The sequence below is a fragment of the Zonotrichia albicollis genome, chromosome 9 (genome assembly GCF_047830755.1).
Source record: "Zonotrichia albicollis isolate bZonAlb1 chromosome 9, bZonAlb1.hap1, whole genome shotgun sequence".
NCBI classification, from domain to species: domain Eukaryota; kingdom Metazoa; phylum Chordata; class Aves; order Passeriformes; family Passerellidae; genus Zonotrichia; species Zonotrichia albicollis.
The window spans coordinates 32,596,181-32,612,309 of NC_133827.1; the positions used below are offsets into that span (position 1 = coordinate 32,596,181).

General features: G+C 58.9%; 1 protein-coding gene across 1 annotated transcript; it reads left to right on the forward strand.

Annotated features, from left to right (window-relative positions):
* The first annotated feature begins 141 nt into the window (after positions 1 to 141).
* Positions 142 to 15,880, forward strand: MUC4 (mucin 4, cell surface associated). Its single transcript, XM_074546691.1, has 27 exons — positions 142 to 5,659; positions 5,973 to 6,112; positions 6,305 to 6,469; positions 6,548 to 6,703; positions 6,822 to 6,952; positions 7,186 to 7,274; positions 7,571 to 7,747; positions 7,838 to 7,981; positions 8,079 to 8,198; positions 8,400 to 8,602; positions 9,311 to 9,389; positions 9,646 to 9,816; positions 9,992 to 10,093; positions 10,298 to 10,785; positions 10,828 to 11,050; positions 11,140 to 11,318; positions 11,448 to 11,607; positions 11,686 to 11,784; positions 12,344 to 12,526; positions 12,619 to 12,692; positions 13,011 to 13,075; positions 13,362 to 13,561; positions 13,790 to 13,958; positions 14,042 to 14,212; positions 15,016 to 15,053; positions 15,137 to 15,228; positions 15,451 to 15,880. The coding sequence occupies exons 1-27, from the start codon at positions 2,614 to 2,616 to the stop codon at positions 15,505 to 15,507; spliced, it is 6,921 nt and encodes a 2,306-aa protein (XP_074402792.1). The 5' UTR covers positions 142 to 2,613; the 3' UTR covers positions 15,508 to 15,880.
* The last annotated feature ends 249 nt before the right edge of the window (positions 15,881 to 16,129 follow it).

Consider the following 16,129-nt stretch of genomic DNA (forward strand, 5'->3'; position numbering starts at 1 on the left):
TGGCCATCTCCCAGGTTTATCCCTACCAACACACAGGGACAGGCCACACATCCATGGGTGCTGGTTCCTCCCTGCAGGCAGCTGGGACTGTGACCCTTGGGATCCCCAGGGGTGGGATGTGGGATCCCCACAAGGCTGTGACTGTGGGATGAAGCTCGGGAAGGGATGCACAGACCCTTGGGGATCCCCAGGAAGCTGTGTGACATGTGCATCTATAAAACCTCCTGCTGAGTCCTCTCAGGCTGCTTAAGGGTGCAAAATTCTCCCCATCCACAGCTGCTGGAGTTAGTCACAGTATATCCCAGCCCCAGGCCCAACGCTGGAGGGCTGGGCATGGTTGTGCCTGCTCTGAGTGGGCAGTGTTTGCCTGCAGGGGAGCCCCTGCAGCCGGGCCCCCTTGCCCGAGGCTCCCACCTGACTCATGCCCGGGCAGGGAGCGGCGTCGCCCCCACCCACGTGTGGCTGTTGTGCAACTGCGTGCCTCTGCTGCAGACGGAGCTGGGAGCAGGTGAGGGAGTGGAGGGGTGGCTCCTGCGGGGTCTCAGAGCCAGTGTCAGTGCTCACTCCCCCCTCCAAGTGGGTATCAGAGCCCCTTAGCTGGGTTTCCTGCAGTGCTGCCTTCTAGCAGCATCAGGAAGAGATCTTGGGATCAGGTGGAGGAGGATCTTGGTGCCCAAACCTGCCAGGTCCATTGACAGTGGTGGTCCCTGTTCCCCAGGATACTCTGCTCCAGAGGAGAGACCCTGCCATACATGGTGAGGAAGGGGTGCCTTGGCATGACCATGGATCCATCCCTGGCCACATCCTGTGCACCCACAGCTCCCTCTGCTCGGGTCCCCTGGCCCTCCCTGAGCATGGAGACAGGGAGATGGTGCTGCTGTGAGCACAGTCACGCCTCACTGCTTGGGACTCTGTGCTTCTGTGTTCCTGTGTGAGGTGCAGCCGCCATGGCAGGCTGTCAGTGAAGCGAGGAAGGCAAAACACCATCACTGCCTTCCTTCCCTCTCCTTAAGTGATCCTGGAGATGCGTGAGACCTTGTGAAGAAGTAAACACATTTCCTGCAGTGGATCTGTTCACGCAGCAGGGCCCATCCAGCCTCTGTTGCTGGTGGAAGGTGACCTGCAACCCAGGGCAATGCCTGGCCCCGCCACCCATGCAGTAACAACCCCCTCCACTCCATCCGGGTGTGTGTGGGCGTTTGCCGCGATGTGCAGATAACGCCTGGCACCGGCAGTGCCCAAGGGGGGGACAGGGCAGGGTCAAGACGTGGGACCCCAAGGCATCAGCGCTAGCCTACTCCTTCCTTCTTCCTCCTTGGTGCCAAGCCAACCCCTGCCAGGGGTTATTGGCCATGCAGCCAAGTGTGGAGGGACCTGACAGCAACCAGGAGGGTGGATGGGAGTGCAGAGCCCAGGGCTGACCCACCCCTCCCAGAGATGTTTGGGACCCCTGTCCCCACCTGCCGTCCCAGTGTCTTCAGGCCAAGTGACTTTGAACCCCCCGGGGTGGCTCCCCAGGGGTTGGGGACCCCATCCATGGGCTGCCAACAGTGGGGTCGGCCTGGGAAGGACCTTAAAGCTTCCCATGGCACAATGGGTGTGACCCCCAGCATCAGTGGGTGCCCAGAACTGGGACGCTGCCACCTCAGCGCGGGCTGCGAGGACACGGAGACGTCAGTGCCCCAGGCAGGGCACGTGGTGTCCCTGTCCCCCCCACCTGGAGGAGTGCTCGCCGCTGGAGTCACCCTTGGCACGCTCCCTTGAGAGAGTGAGAGCTGCAGCCGCGTCGCCTTCCTCCCTGACACCGAAGGGGCACTATGGGGTGCCGGGGCCCGTGGCCGCTCTGGAGCTGGGTGCTGTGGGGGTGCTGGCTGCTGCCAGGTAAGTGCCAAGGTCCCTCGCATGCTGCCGGGCTGACCAGGTGCCTGACACCATGCGGGTGATGGGCTGCAAAAAACCCTGCAAGGTCGAGCCCGAGTGCCCGGCCGGGGTTTGCCCTGTTTCCGCGGGTGCCAACGCTTTGTCGCGGTCCCCAGCTGCAGCAGGGGAAGGTGGCGGGAATTGTGGATCAAATGGAGAGACGCACACTCGGGGAATGTCCCTGTCCTGGTTTTGGTGTTGGTCCTCCCGCAGAAGGGAGGAGGGGTGGGGGTGATGGCGATTCCGGGCTGGCTTTTTCCTCACGTGCCCCCACCTGCCTTCTGCACAAGCCGGGGAGATGAAGGGGCAACTCCTTGTCCCCACGCTGGACCCATGCGAGTCGGGCAGCATCTCCCATGTGGCCGAGAGCACCAGCACCAGCGCCGAGCTGCCCTCAGAGCCAGGCATGAGCCGGGAGCTCCCCGGAGCCGCAGCCGCACGGGCAGAGCTGCCCTGGCCCGCCGGCCCCGCCGCCCCCGCGGGCAGCCCGAGCTCAGGTAAGGCCGGCAGGCAGCTGGCCGCGGGCAGGTTCCTGCCTGCTGGCGCCGCGGCGGGGCTGATCCAGCTGGAGCTGCTTTGTCTCGCTCCACAGGCATCGCGGTGCCACCGGCAACAGAGACAGGGCTGCTCCCAGCTGGGAATAGTGAGCAGGAGGGACCTCCCGGCCCGGCAGCCCTCTCTGGGGGCCCAGCAATGCAAGGCAGCCCCCAGGCAGGGTCAGGGGCTGGGGTCTCCTCTACAGGTGCTGCCGGCCACCCAACCAGCGTCCCTCCAGCTCCCACCACCAGTTGGGACACACAGCCTCTGTCCTTCAAGCCAGCGGGGCACACAGTGGGTCCTGCCCTGGGTGCTGTCACCGTGGAGCCGACACCAGTGACAGCACCGAGCACAGAGCCATTGCTGCCTCAGGATGAGCACAGCACAGTGACAACATCCTCCAGCATGAGCAGGAGCTCTTCTGAGCCATGTAGTACTGCCATGCTGCTGTCCCAGGAGGTCACACCGGGGCCGGATGAGGCCACCTCACCTCTGGCCACAGCTGCCAACACCTCTCAGGACAGGGCCAGCCCCATGAAGATGGCAGCAGCCACAGCCAGTCCCCCTGACACAGCCACAGAAGGAGCCTTTTCTTCTACTACCATTGGCACCAGCAAGGCTGCAGAGCCACAGACAGGTACCTTACCCAACGCTGACCACAGTGCCTCACAAGACCTTCCTGGGATCCCCACTCAGCTGCCTGCAGTCCTTTTGCCCCAGCTTCCTGGTGAGGCTGTGCTGGGCACAGGAGAGACGCTTCCCCCCAGCCTCAGCACCACCCTGGGCACTGCTGGACATGGGCAGCCTGCAGACAACGCCACCCACCAGCCCCAGGCCACCACACAAGCTGTGGGCACACCGGTCACAGTGATGGATGTCACAGCTGGAGAGCACATCCCACCTCTGGGAAGCACCACTACTGAGCTGATGTCCATCAGGAGGGAGGCCAGTACCAAAGCCACAACAGGCACTGCCATCCCAGAAACCAAGGACACATCAGGGGGGCTCAGCATGAGCCTTTCCCCCCATGCAGCTCTCAGAGACCCTGATGGTCCCTCTCCAAGGCCCCTTCCACAGTCCATGGGCTCTCTGCTCCCTCAGTCCCTCTCAGCAGGCCTTGGGACCACCACAGCAGAGGCAGCTGCAGGCAGATCTCCTTCAGCCACTCCCAGCACGGCCATGCCTTTGTCCCTCACGGGCACGACTGGAGCAAAGCCAGACAGGGTCCCTCGAGCTGCTGCTGCTGCACCACCACCTTCCATCGCTGCGTTTGGCATCGGGACTGTGCCAGCCACCTATCCATCCTCCTCTGTTAGCAACTCTCCAAGTAGTGAAGCAGGGATAGGATCAGCATCACTGGCCAGTGGCAGTGCCACCACAATGCCAGGGGACACCAAAGCCACCCTGCCTGTGCCTGATGCACACCCCAGCCACAGCCAGCCAGGGCCCACAGCTGGCTCAACAACCCCTGGAACTGGCATCACACCCAGATCTGCACTAACCCCAGTGCTCTGGGCTGGGCCCCAGATTGTGGAAGCTCCAGGGACAGAGATGCCATCACCCAACACTGCACCAGGCACTGGCAGAGCTATATCAGATACCCCTGGGGGACCCAGAGCAGTCACTGTCCCCATGGCATCACAAACTGACATCTCCCCTCTCCTGGAAGGCAGAGCCAATGTAGGGACGGCTCTGGAGGTGTCTCCAACCAGCATCCCCCAAGAGATGGCAGCAGTCACGTCCCCACTGTCCCTGACTGCCCCACTGCAAGCAATGGGGGCTTCAGGTGACCCCCAGCCCAATGGCAGCACCACAGGGCGAGCAACAAGCATGGGGTTCCTGGAGGTGAGCACGGAGGAGAACCCAGGTGCCAGTGAAGCAGGGCCAGCTCCCAGCCAAACAATTGTCACTGCCAGGCCATCACCAGAACCACCTGTCACTGGGAACAAGCCCACCCCTGGGATGACCTCGCTGGCTGCTGGCCACACAAATGTGTGGGAGACTACAGCTGCACCCCAGACAGGTGCCACAGGTGCCACTGCCCATGTGGGCACCACCAGCTCTGAGAGCGGCACCGAGGCTGCAGCACCCTCAGCCAGCACCAGCAGCACCCCTGTCCCTGACTCCAACACCAGTGGCACAAGCCTGGCCACCACGCCAGCCACCATACCATCCACCAGCATGTTCCCCAGCAATGCTAACCTGCCAACCACCTCCACAGGCTGGGGCACCTTTGTGACCAGTGTCACCACAGCCATGCCATCTGCCACAGCACGGGCCACCAGCACCAGCAGTGCCCCATCCCTTGCTGTGACACACAGCGAGACCAGCGGAGGTGGGCAGCCTGTCCCATCCCCAGCAGCACGAACTCCCTTGCTGGAGACAACTCTTGGACCCTGGGGTGTCCCTGGTCCCAGCACTGCTGCTGCAGTGTCCAGTTCTCCCCTCCCCAGCCTGCACAGCCCAGCAGAGGAGGCCACGACAGCCCCCTTATCCCTGCTTGGTGTTGGTGCAACTGGGGTGGCAGCAGCTGGACAGACTGCCACCGAGTCAGCTACAGACACCACTTCTCCTGCATCCATCGGCTACCAGAACATGGGACAAGCAGCAAGCACGTCACCTCCTGCCTTCCAGACATCCCCAGGGGCACCTGCCTGGAAGAAGAAAACAGCCATCAGCACAGGCAGCACCACTGCCACTGCTGCAGGGAGCACCATGGCCAGCACCACAGGCAGCACCACTGCCACCACTGCAGGACACAGCACTGCCACCACCGCCACCCCTGCAGGGAGCAGCACTGCTACCACTGCCACCACTGCAGGGAACACCATGGCCAGCACCACAGGCAGCACCACTGCCACCACTGCAGGGAACACCATGGCCACCACTGCCTCGACTGCAGGCAGCACCACAGCCATCACTACAGGGAACATCTCTGCCACCACAGCCACCACTGCCACCACTGCAGGAGGCACCACAGCTATTGCATCCACAGCCCCAGTGAGCCCAGCCAAGGAGGCAGGGAGTCTCCCAAGCACCACGGCACCAGTGACACCACCAGCCACCACCAGCCCTGCCACCACCCTGTCTCACACCTTTGGGACACAGAGAGGACCATCCACTGAACTGAGCACATCTGCCCACACCACCGCTGGGCACAGAACCCCTGCACCTGAGCCGAAACCCACCCATGAACTTATCAGTAAGTACATTTTCTTTTTCCCAAGGACAGGAGTAGGAAAGGGGTTTTCAGCCAGTCAAGCATTGGGATGGATGAGGGTACAGCCTGGTTTGGGGTATCTCATCTTCATTGCACATTGGGCTGCCAGATTAATGGTAAAAGGCAAAGTAGGACATTTGAGAGCATCCCAACAGTGGGTTGAAAATTGGGTTACAATCCATCAGAGCATAGGCACAGCATCCTGGCAAGCAGGTGGGTTTGTCCTGGCTGCAGGATGGATAAAGCAGACAATAATGACTTCACACTTTTTTCATTGATCTCCTGCCCATGGCAGAGCCAGCGACTTCACTCTACCCCTTTGGCGTGGAAGCAGGGGATCAAGAGTACGTCCAGAGGATGGTGGAATTTAACTCACCACTGTTCAAGCCAGAAATTGGATTTCCCTTTGGGAAGTCACTGCGAGATGTTCTCTATGTGAGTGCCCCCTTTGGTAAGCACATAATGGATGTGCTGCCTTTTTGGTAAAAAAACCTTAACATTGAAATGGAGCAGAAACCAAATTTCATTGGAATATATTTTTTTTTAACATTTAAAATGGTTGGTTTCTGCTCACCCATGGAGGCTAAAAGCTATCCCAGTCAGCAAATAACAAGTTCTTTTGGTCAGTTTACAGATAACGGACAGATCATTTTTCCACCCACGGACAACTATGTCCCAACTAACCCCAACCCCCCTCCCCGGGGCTTCACTGGCCGGGAGAGCTTGCCAATGGTGGCTGCCTTTTGGGACGATGCAGACTTCTCCAAGGGTGTTGGCACCACTTGGTACCAGGTGAGGGCCACCAGAGGTCTTCTGGCAGAATCCAGTTCCCAGCTCACTCATTTAATTCTCTCTCTTGCCATCTGGCAGGAGTACTCTACACTCAGCTCTACCCAAGACCCTGTTGTCCGAGATGTAGAAGCAAAGATTGAGAAATACCTAAAAATCCCCTATGTAGCAAAATGGACCTTGAAGGTGACATGGGAGAAAGCTCCAGCGTACCCATCCCAGAGGGATGACACTCAGGTGAGCAGTGACACACCAGGTGGCAGAGTGCTGGTGGCTGTTTCAAGCCTCAGTCTGCTCTGCAGGGAGAGCAGGGGAGGCTCTGGGAGCACTGAGGGGGTGCCCTGGGTTTCTCCAGACGAGCACCTACCAGGCAGTGCTCAGCACCGACGGGAGCCGCTCCTTCGCCCTGCTGCTGTACCAGGACGGGGGGATGCGCTGGGACTACAGCAGGCTGGCTGCAGCCAACGTGCTCATCGGCTTCTCCAGGTGCTGCACGCCTCTCCCTGCCTTCGGGGACAGCAGAGATTTGTCCCAGCACCGTGTTCAGACTGTCGGAGGCATTTCCCCCAGGAGAGCCCAGCTCCCACTCCTGAAGCAATCCTGCCCCATTTAAACCCCTTCTCTTGCAAAAACGCAGCAGTTCCCACCCTAGCTGCTCTGTGGGGAGAGGAGGAGGGCTGTGTTGGAAAGATTACCTCAAACCTCCTCTCTCCACACAGTGGCAATGGCTATGCCCAAAACAACGAGCTGACTAAGGAGCCACCAGCTGTCAAGTACCGACCAGACCAGCACAGCAGCACCGGCTCTGGTACGGCACCGGGGGTCCTTGGGGCGGGCGGGGATGGAAGGAGCTGTGTGCTCTGTGCCAGGAGCATGTCCCCACACCCATCCCCGGGCCAGCAAAGCCACTGGGCAAGAGCTGGCCACCCAGAGCAGACTGTTGGTGTCCCATATCCTCCTGTGGCTTGCCACAGCCCTGCTGGCTCTAGAGGGAGCCTGGAGACCTCGTGTGAGGTCAGTGGCCAGGGACAGCTGTCCCACGGGATCCCTCAGCACAGGCAGACACCCTGGCTGAGCAGTGTTGCTCTGTGGTTGCTCCCCCAGATGTGCGTGGGCTGTGGATTTACAGGCTGGACAGTCGCTCCCGGGTGAATTACAGGCTGCAGTGCCTGGCGTGGCTGGACATGGAGCCAGCTCCGGCCACCTGGAACAGCCAGCTGCCACCCTGCCCCTGCTCCCGGCCCCAGGCAGAGCTGGATCCCCGCTACTGCTGGAGCACAGGTGCCAAGGACAGCCCCCAGGACCAGCTGCAGGGTGGGGGGATGGTCCTCTCCTGCTCTGGGGGCGGCTGTGACCCTCCCACTATTTCAGGCCCAGCAGACACCTCCACGAGGATGCTGCGCACTGCATCCCCCAGCCCAGCTGGAGCTGGGGTACGGTGTCTGTACCAAGGTGGGAGCTTGCTCGAAGGCTGGCAGGAGAGAGCATGGAGCCCCCCCTTCCACACTGCCACTGGTAAGTGGGAACTGGCATTCCCTCACCCTAAAATACCCCAAGAATCAAGCATAGGCAGAGCAAGAGCCCTGACACACCTCATCACATTCCTCCCCAGACACAGAGCTGGAAGCATTTGACTGGTGCTGCCGGCGTGTGGGGAAGCCCCTGTTCTGTGCCAGGTTTGCTGAGAAGAGACCGAGGGTTGACTGTGAAGGATATGTGCCACCCACCCCTGGTGAGTGCCCAGGCTCTACCTCTGCTGTGCCAGAGCACTGAGCTGGGCATGGCCCCATGCTTTAGCCACACTTTGCACCATGCCAGTGGGGACTGCTGAGCCACCACTGAGCAGCTCTGGGGCTGCTCTCCTCCCTGAAATGACACCAGCATTTGTTCTTCTTCCTCTGCCCAAAATGTCTTCATCTCCTTTGGACTCCAGCTGGTGCCTTTGGGGACCCTCACATCACCACCCTGGATGGACTCACCTACACCTTCAATGGGCTTGGGGACTTTGTCCTGCTGCTGGCCAGTGATGCCCGGACCAGCTTTGTTTTGCACGGGCGAACAGCACAGACTGGCATGGCCCATGCCACCAACTTTGTGGCCTTTGCTGCCCAGTACATCTCCAAGACCACCACAACAGTGAGTAGGAGTGCCCTGGGTATGAGTTTGATCCTCTAATGGGGGAGACCTCTCTGGCAAGTTGGGAATAACCTCTACATCACCTTCAAGTGGGTGGGCCCCAAGAGGCAACCCCTCTTCTTTTCCTGTCACCTCCCACCATGCCAACAAAGTACTGTTATGGGGAAATGGACTAATATTCACCAGGCAGAGGTCTAACACCTCCTGCAAACAGGCCAGCAAGGGCTGGAGACTGCGGAGGAACATGGTCTGCTTCACCTTTTCCATTGCACACTCTTTGTCCTGACACTTTAGCACAAGTGACTGCTCTCCTGACTTTGCAGCATGGCTCCCTACACTCATTTAGCTTCACTAATCACAATGTCCTGGTGTCACCAGAAGCAGGCATTGAATAGCATGAGGAGGGGGCTCAGAGCTGGGAGCCCCCCAGCACAGCTCTCCATGCTGTCAAGTCCAGCTGAGCAGTGGCAGCGGCCTGGGTGTGCCCCTTGCCAAGGTGACAGGCAGCTCTCTGTCCTCTTCTGTGCAAACATCAGAGCTGCTGTACTGTGTGTCTGCTGGGGTGGAGAGCACACCAACACAGGCCCCATGGCTGAGCCTCTCTTCTTGGGCTGGAGGAAGACAGAGTTAATAACTGTTCCCAGCCTGGAGGGACAGCAGGAAGGGACAAGCAGAGGGGCTGACTGGGACACCCACCATGATTTTCAGGTTGAGTGGACCTTGGGGAGTCAGGATGACATCCACGTCCTCCTGAACAACGAAACCATCCAGTTTTCCTATTCCCAAGGTGAGCACAATCTATTGTTAAACGCTAAATATATGTGGGGGGAACCAGAAATGTCCCCATCCCCTGGGACCAGCCTTGCCTAGTGCTAGGGCAGCCATCCTGAGATCCATTAAATGCCTCTCACCTCTACCTGTCTCTGGTCTGGGTGGGGTGGATGGGCAGCACTCCCACGAATTCCCACTCCCAGAATCCATGGTTGTCATTTCAGGTGCCAGCTTTGCATGGACTCTCCCTCTGTGTTCTCCTTCTCTTGCAGACCTGGGTGAGGAGGTGTACTACAGCCCTGGTGTCCTGCTGGTCAACTCCTCCTCTGTCACAGCTGTCCTCGACGGGAGCGTGGCTGTCTCTGTGTCAGCCACCTCTGGGATCCTCAGCTTGGTGTGCAGCCTGCCCGACTGGTACCGCAACAGCACCAGCGGCCTCCTGGGTGAGGGCTCTGCCAGAGCTGGGGAGCAAATTCTCCTCCCACTCTAAAGTGGAAAACTGGGGCATTGTGCTTGTGAGGGCAGGGACACCTGGGTATAAACTAAACACTGGCCAGCACCAGAGAGGAGATCAGCCCTGGCATGGGGGATTCCAGCACTCTGGTGATGCTCCACCAGGTGTGTGGGACCATGACCCTGCAGATGACTTCCAGATGCCAAATGGTACCAGCATCCCTGTGAACAGCAGTGAGGAGGAGATCTACAGCTATGGGATGACCTGTAAGTCCAGGATTAGGATCCCTCTTGATGATTCTCTCCTTCCTGCACCTTCTGGCCATGCTTTGGCTTGAGACATTTAAACATTTGCCTGAGCAAAAACAATGTCAAGGGAAGGTGTTTGGTGTCCTCATTGCTCTGTGAAAAGGAACCCTAAAATACAACAAGCCTTAAAATGGCCTGTACCCATGGCGTGCTCTCTTGCAGGGGCTGTTGGGGAGCACAGCCTGTTCACTCAGCCTCTGGACTCACCAGCACTGAACTTCACACCCTTCTTCTTGTCTCGGCTGCGGCAGGAGAATGAAAGCCAGTACGAGCTGGTGGCCTCTCAGTGTCACGGCAGCAAGGAGTGCATCTTTGATTCACTGAGCACAGGGAACCTGGCCCTGGGCCTGGCCACCCAGAGCCTCACAACCAATTTCCAGCAGAGGAAGACAGCACTCAGTAAGTGGAGCACATCCTCACCTCTGAGAGGGCATGGCTTGGATGTAACTGGGCAGTGCCTTGCTCCTTTCCTGGGCTCTCTTGCTTCATATGAGACAGAAGTCACCAAGGTCTTGGATTTGCACTGCCCAGCTGGCTTGTCTCCAGTCCTGGGAGATGCCACCAGCAGGACAGTTGCCATCAAGGTTTTGGAATTGCATTTCCTGGAACTGCATTTCTGGCTTCTCTCCAAACCTGGGAGATGCCACCATGCTGTGCAACATAAGGGCCTTGTTGGTGGGCAGCCATGACAGCATCTGCCTGGGGCCCCATCCTCACCAGGAGGGAGTCGGAGCCAAGGGGTGACAAGGCCACATGTGTGCTGGGCTGCTCTTTCCTCAGATGCCTTCCCTCCCATCATCACTGGTGACGCATCCATCACAGCCTTCAGGACACAGAAGGTCACAAGGCAGTACCGTGCCTTGGGGGAGGGTGCACGCTTCATTCCCCATGTCTCACCAGAGCTCAACATATCGGGTAAGGAAGGGGAGATGGAGCAGCTGGGATGGGAAGGAATGGGATGGAATTCCTCTGCCACCTCTAACTGCTACCTCTCCTCCTGGCAGAGAATGGCACCCTCATATGGGAGCCCCGTAGGACAGCCCCATTCACCATCAACCTGGAGGCTGTTGGCTCCAACAACGTCTCTGCACTCCTCCAGCTCCGCTTCACCCTTTGCAGATGCAGCAGGAGCCAGGACTGTGACTACAGCAACACTGTCACTCTCGGGGAGTCTTCCCTGCAGGTAGTGTACCAGAAAGCTCCTCGGTGGTATGGACACTGCGCCTGTCCCCATGCCAGCTGTGCTGGCTGTCTTCTCTGTCCCCCCATCCTCCTCACGTTCCCTCAGCCAGTGTCACTATCCCCTTCCCAGCTGGCAGCCTGCAGATGCGAGAGCGGCTACTCAGGTGCCCTCTGCCAGACCCCTCCGGACCCCTGCTCCCAGGGATGCTTCCCTGGCGTGGGATGTGACCCTTCCAGTGGCTGTGGCCCCTGCCCAGCTGGCCTGACGGGGGATGGAGAGCACTGCTCAGGTGACAAGGGCTCACAGCGTGCCCCTGGGGCCCCAGCCAGGCTGTTTGTCCTGGTGCCATGGAGCATTGTCTCAGCAGATATCGATGAGTGCACGCAGGGGATGGAGTGCCCAGGGAACAGCACCTGCACCAACACTGTGGGCAGCTACATCTGCTCCTGCCTGGCCAGTGAGCAGGGTAAGTACGGGGTCCCTGGCAGGCATGGTCCTTGTCCCCATCACCCCAGACTCTGTGGAAGAGAATTCCTGAGCCAGAGAGGAGAGAAGGTGGAGCTGCTCAAGCTCTGTGACCAAGCCCTTGGTGTCATTCACAGAAGGGACCAGAGTCCAGCCACCACTCATGTTCCCAGGCTGTTGATCTCACTAATCCTCTGGGAAGAGAATTTTTTCCCATGCAATTTTTCTCCTTGAGAAAAATTCTCATCCCAGCAAAGTTCAAATGCACATGCGGAGGTTGGGGGCTAAATCAAGCCCTATTTTCAGATTGCTTTGGTGGGGTTGAGTTGATGGCTTTTGCTCTTGTTCTAATGCTGGGATTTAAGAAGGGCAAATGGCTCCAGCTGGAAAGAGGGGGAGTGGGGCTTTTCCTTAAATTATTACTAAAATTCCTAACACATAAAAGAAAAACAAAACAAAACTTGGGAGAAAGGCCTTATGGAGCAGCTGAGGATGGCTCAGAGACTGGGGCTCTGCTCTGCAGCCAGGTTCATGCCTCTGCCATGCTCTCCATCCCACAGGTGAGAGGCCAGGCTGTGGCTCAGCCTGCGGCTACCACTCCTGCCCTGAGGGCTACTGCAGCAACGGGGGACGCTGCCACCTTCACCCCATCACTTGTGCCCCCACCTGCTCCTGCCCCCCGGCTTTCACCGACCAGCGCTGCCTGGTGGCAGGGGGGGATTTTCAGCCCCTGCCCAGCTCAGGTGGGTACCTGTGCCCAGCATGGGGTGAAACCCAGCCCCACTCACCCTGCTCCTGGGGTGCCAGAGCCACCACTGTGCCTCTCCCCAAGCAGGTCTCCCTCGGAGAAGCATCCAGATGAGGATCAGGACACTGCAAAACGCCACTGCTGAGGAAGTCAACAGCACTGTATGTCACTGGAGGGGTGGGCTCAGAGCAGGGCATACACTGGCACACTGGCAGCATGGCAGCTGGGAGTGGGCAAGCCTCTGTGTGCCCTCCCATGGGATCTCTGGGGCCCCAGCAGATCCACAAGCCCAGAGGGAGGAAGCACCAATTGCATGATGATGGCTGCAGCCGTGGCCCTGTGCCAAGTCCCCAGCAAATGAACCAAAGGCCAGAGCAGCCCCTGGGGCTTGGCCACAATGCCTGCATCACTCTTCAACCTTTCCCCATGCTGGTGCCATTCTGCCTTCCCCTAATCCCTTCCTGCTCCCCCTGCTGCAGGTCTCAGCCATCCTGGACTCCCTGGAGGTAAAGGCTTTCCAGAGCAACACCAACATCACCCAGATGTGAGTCAGATGTGAAGCAGCCTGTGACCACTCCAAGGATCAGGTGGGGCAGGGCTGAGCATAGGGCCAGAGGGTTTGGTGCACCAAGAGCATTTTCCCCCAGCTCAGAGTCTATTTCCAGCCCTGATGCTGGTAAACCCTTGGAGACACAAGTCTGTTGGCACCTTCCCCTCCTGCTTCACCCCTTCCTTGCCATCGCCCAAATGGGAATACTGAGGCACGGTGAGGCTCAGTCACTCTGAGAGGCAGCAGCAGCTCCACCAGCACCCCTCTCTTTTCCCTGCAGGACAGACAGCGACGGCTTCACCTTCGTGGTGGTGTCCGAGTTCGCCTATGACAGCCGGGGCACCATCATCCGCTTCCTGAACGAGGAGCTGCCGGCCGCCATCACCGGCGCCTTCAACGGGCGGCGGCGGCGGCGGGAGGCGGGCCCGGGGCTGCTCTTCCAGCGCCTGCACCGCGACAACATCACCGACCTGGTGAAGCGTGAGTGCTCCTGGCTGTCAGCTGGGGAGTACCCCTGTCCCCATTGTCCCCATAACCCTGAGTGCCCCAGGGATTGGCTCACACCCATGGGAGAGATGGGTGGGCAGCCTCCCAACCCCAGGCGTGGATCCAGCCTGGGGAGGCCTGGGGAAGCATCGAGGGGTGCTGCTGCAAGGCCGAACGCCATGGCCCCACAACACCCAGGGTGTTGCTGCTTTCCCTCCCCAGTGACAGTGGATGAGCTGAGGGACTACTTCCCCTGCTCTCTGTATGGCTACAAAGGCTACCAGCTCCGCTACATGGGGACCATCGGCTTCATCTGCATCTCCCCCTGCAAGATGGGCTTCTGCCAGCACGGTGGCCAATGCCAGCACCTGCCCGAGGGGCCCATGTGCAGGTAGCAGCACCCTGGGGTGGACAAGGCCGCCCTGCTCAGCCGCTTCTCCCGCAGCATCACAGCTCCTCCCTCCCCATCCACAGCTGCCTGCCCTTCTCCATCTACTCTCCGGCCGGCCCCCGGTGTGAGTGGCTGGCCGTCAGCCTGGCTGCCTTCCTCGGCATCCTGCTGGGAGCCCTGGCCCTGCTCTGCCTCCTGTTTGCCATGGCCTGCCTGGCCCTGCGCCTCTGCCGCCAGCACCGCCGGCACCGGGGGTGAGCCACGGGCTGGGCCTGCACAGGGCTGGGGCTGGGCGTGAGTGTAAGAGGGAAAAACTGATCAAAAATCCTCCTTTGAAAGATCCACCAGTGATAGAACTCATCTGGTTTGGGCAGGGGGACCCTGCCCTGGGAGAGTGGTTGGGTGACCTTTTAATATCTTCCAGCCCCTTTTCCAGACATCTCTTGCTCAGGGGTGCAATAGCATCAGGGGGTTGAATGTTAGCTTTCCTTTTTCCCCACGTTAGGGAGTGTTTGTATTTCTTCCTCATCCCACCCAATACTTGGTTACAGATGGGCTTTCTATTTAATTTTAATTTGCATACCACCCAAATGATTTCCACTTCAATTCACATGGGTCTGGGAAGAGCTGGCCCGGAGCAGGGAGAAGTGGTTTGAGAATTGGACCTTGCTCTTCTGCAGAGGAGGGAATTAACAGAACAATGGCAAAGTGCAAGGCTGGGGTAGAAAAACCAGCATCTCCTTCCCCACTCCCCAGCCCTTGGTCCTGCAGAGGCATCTACACCCAGGGGATCTCCCTGGCTCTGGTCAGGGAGCTGTGTCCTGCACCTGCTCCCAGCTCCCTGCCAGCCCTAGAGCCAGCGTTTCTGGGGAGTTCCTTGGTTCATTTGCATTTGTGGCAAGGCAAGAAATTGTGTGTGCACAACTGGGGCTTTTCCTCCTCTTACAGCCCCATCAGTCAGTCACTGCTCCCCTCTGCCATCTGACCCAGACACCAGCAGCAGGCAGGGGTTCTCTCTCTGCTGACATGTTCTCCCTATTCTGTTCCTCCCTCTCAGGGCCAAGGAGACCTTGTGGAGGACACGACCCTTCTCCTGTGAGTACATGCCTATAAAACTCCCCCCACTAAGGCTCTGCTTCACCCCAGTCCTCAAGCTCCACTCATCTTCCCTGCTCCAGCTTTAACGATGGCAGGAGAACAAGCAGAGCCCACCCAGTCCCTGGAAAGGCATTGGAAACTGCAGCTCCAGGCCATTGACCCCTCAGTCCAGGTCTGTCCCCAGGTTACTGTTTCCATGGGGTGTTGGGGCTGGGAACTTTGGGCTGGAACTTTGAACCATTCAGAATCCTGGCCCTGTGCCTCAGGGGAGCTCAGGAGCTGTGCCTCACCCTGAAGCATCACCGGTGCTTTGGCCGGCACTGGGATCCACAGCAGCGTCACAAAGCACAGAGCCAGGGCCACACTGACAGCATGGCCTGCTCCTCCTTTACAGATCAGAATCCAGAGACCCCACGTTGTGCCTCCCAGCCAGGCTCCCCAGCAGCCCTAACCTGGCACCAGTCCTTTTCTGGCACCTCCAGGCTCACAGGGGAGTCAGACACTGGTGCCTGCTCCGCTGCTCGCTCTCGAGGTCTCCAGCGGCAGCAACGCATGGAAGCAGGGACAGGCAGCTGCCTTTTGGGTTCTGGGAGGATTCTGGAGGAGGTGCTTTTTTGAATGTGTGTTTATGTTGGGTGACCATAGCAGGAGGATTTCACCTTTCCTGAGGACCTGCAGAGACACCTGGAATCATCCTGGAATGTGCCTGCACCAGGGGAATGTGCTAGTGCAATATAACAGACCCTGCAGATCCCCTGAGAGCAGGGTCAGGTGGGGAAATGCAGTGATTGTAATCCCTTAAAACCAAATAGAATAAACCAAAAATGTTGGCTTGCTGTTAAATTGTCTGCTGCTCAAGGGTCTCTGCTTCACTATCATTGAGCCATCAAGTCCTGGCTTTCTGCTCGTTCCACAGAGCCAAAGTGAAAATGGATGTAAATTTTTGGTGGCTTCATCCCCTCATTTTCCCTACACACCTGCAAGTCTCCTGACTCTGTTTACAGTGGCTCAGATCACACAGGTCAGGCTTTGGCCCCTACAAACATCCCACAGCCCTTCAGCTCTGGTGAGTG

Bases quoted from the DNA above. Each gene is read 5' to 3' on its own strand.
- MUC4 (XM_074546691.1), top strand. From the start codon at position 2,614: ATGCAAGGCAGCCCCCAGGCAGGGTCAGGGGCTGGGGTCTCCTCTACA. The intron at 8,603-9,310 runs GTGAGTAGGAGT...CATGATTTTCAG, and splicing joins TCTCCAAGACCACCACAACA to GTTGAGTGGACCTTGGGGAG. The intron at 15,229-15,450 runs GTCTGTCCCCAG...CCTCCTTTACAG, and splicing joins CCATTGACCCCTCAGTCCAG to ATCAGAATCCAGAGACCCCA.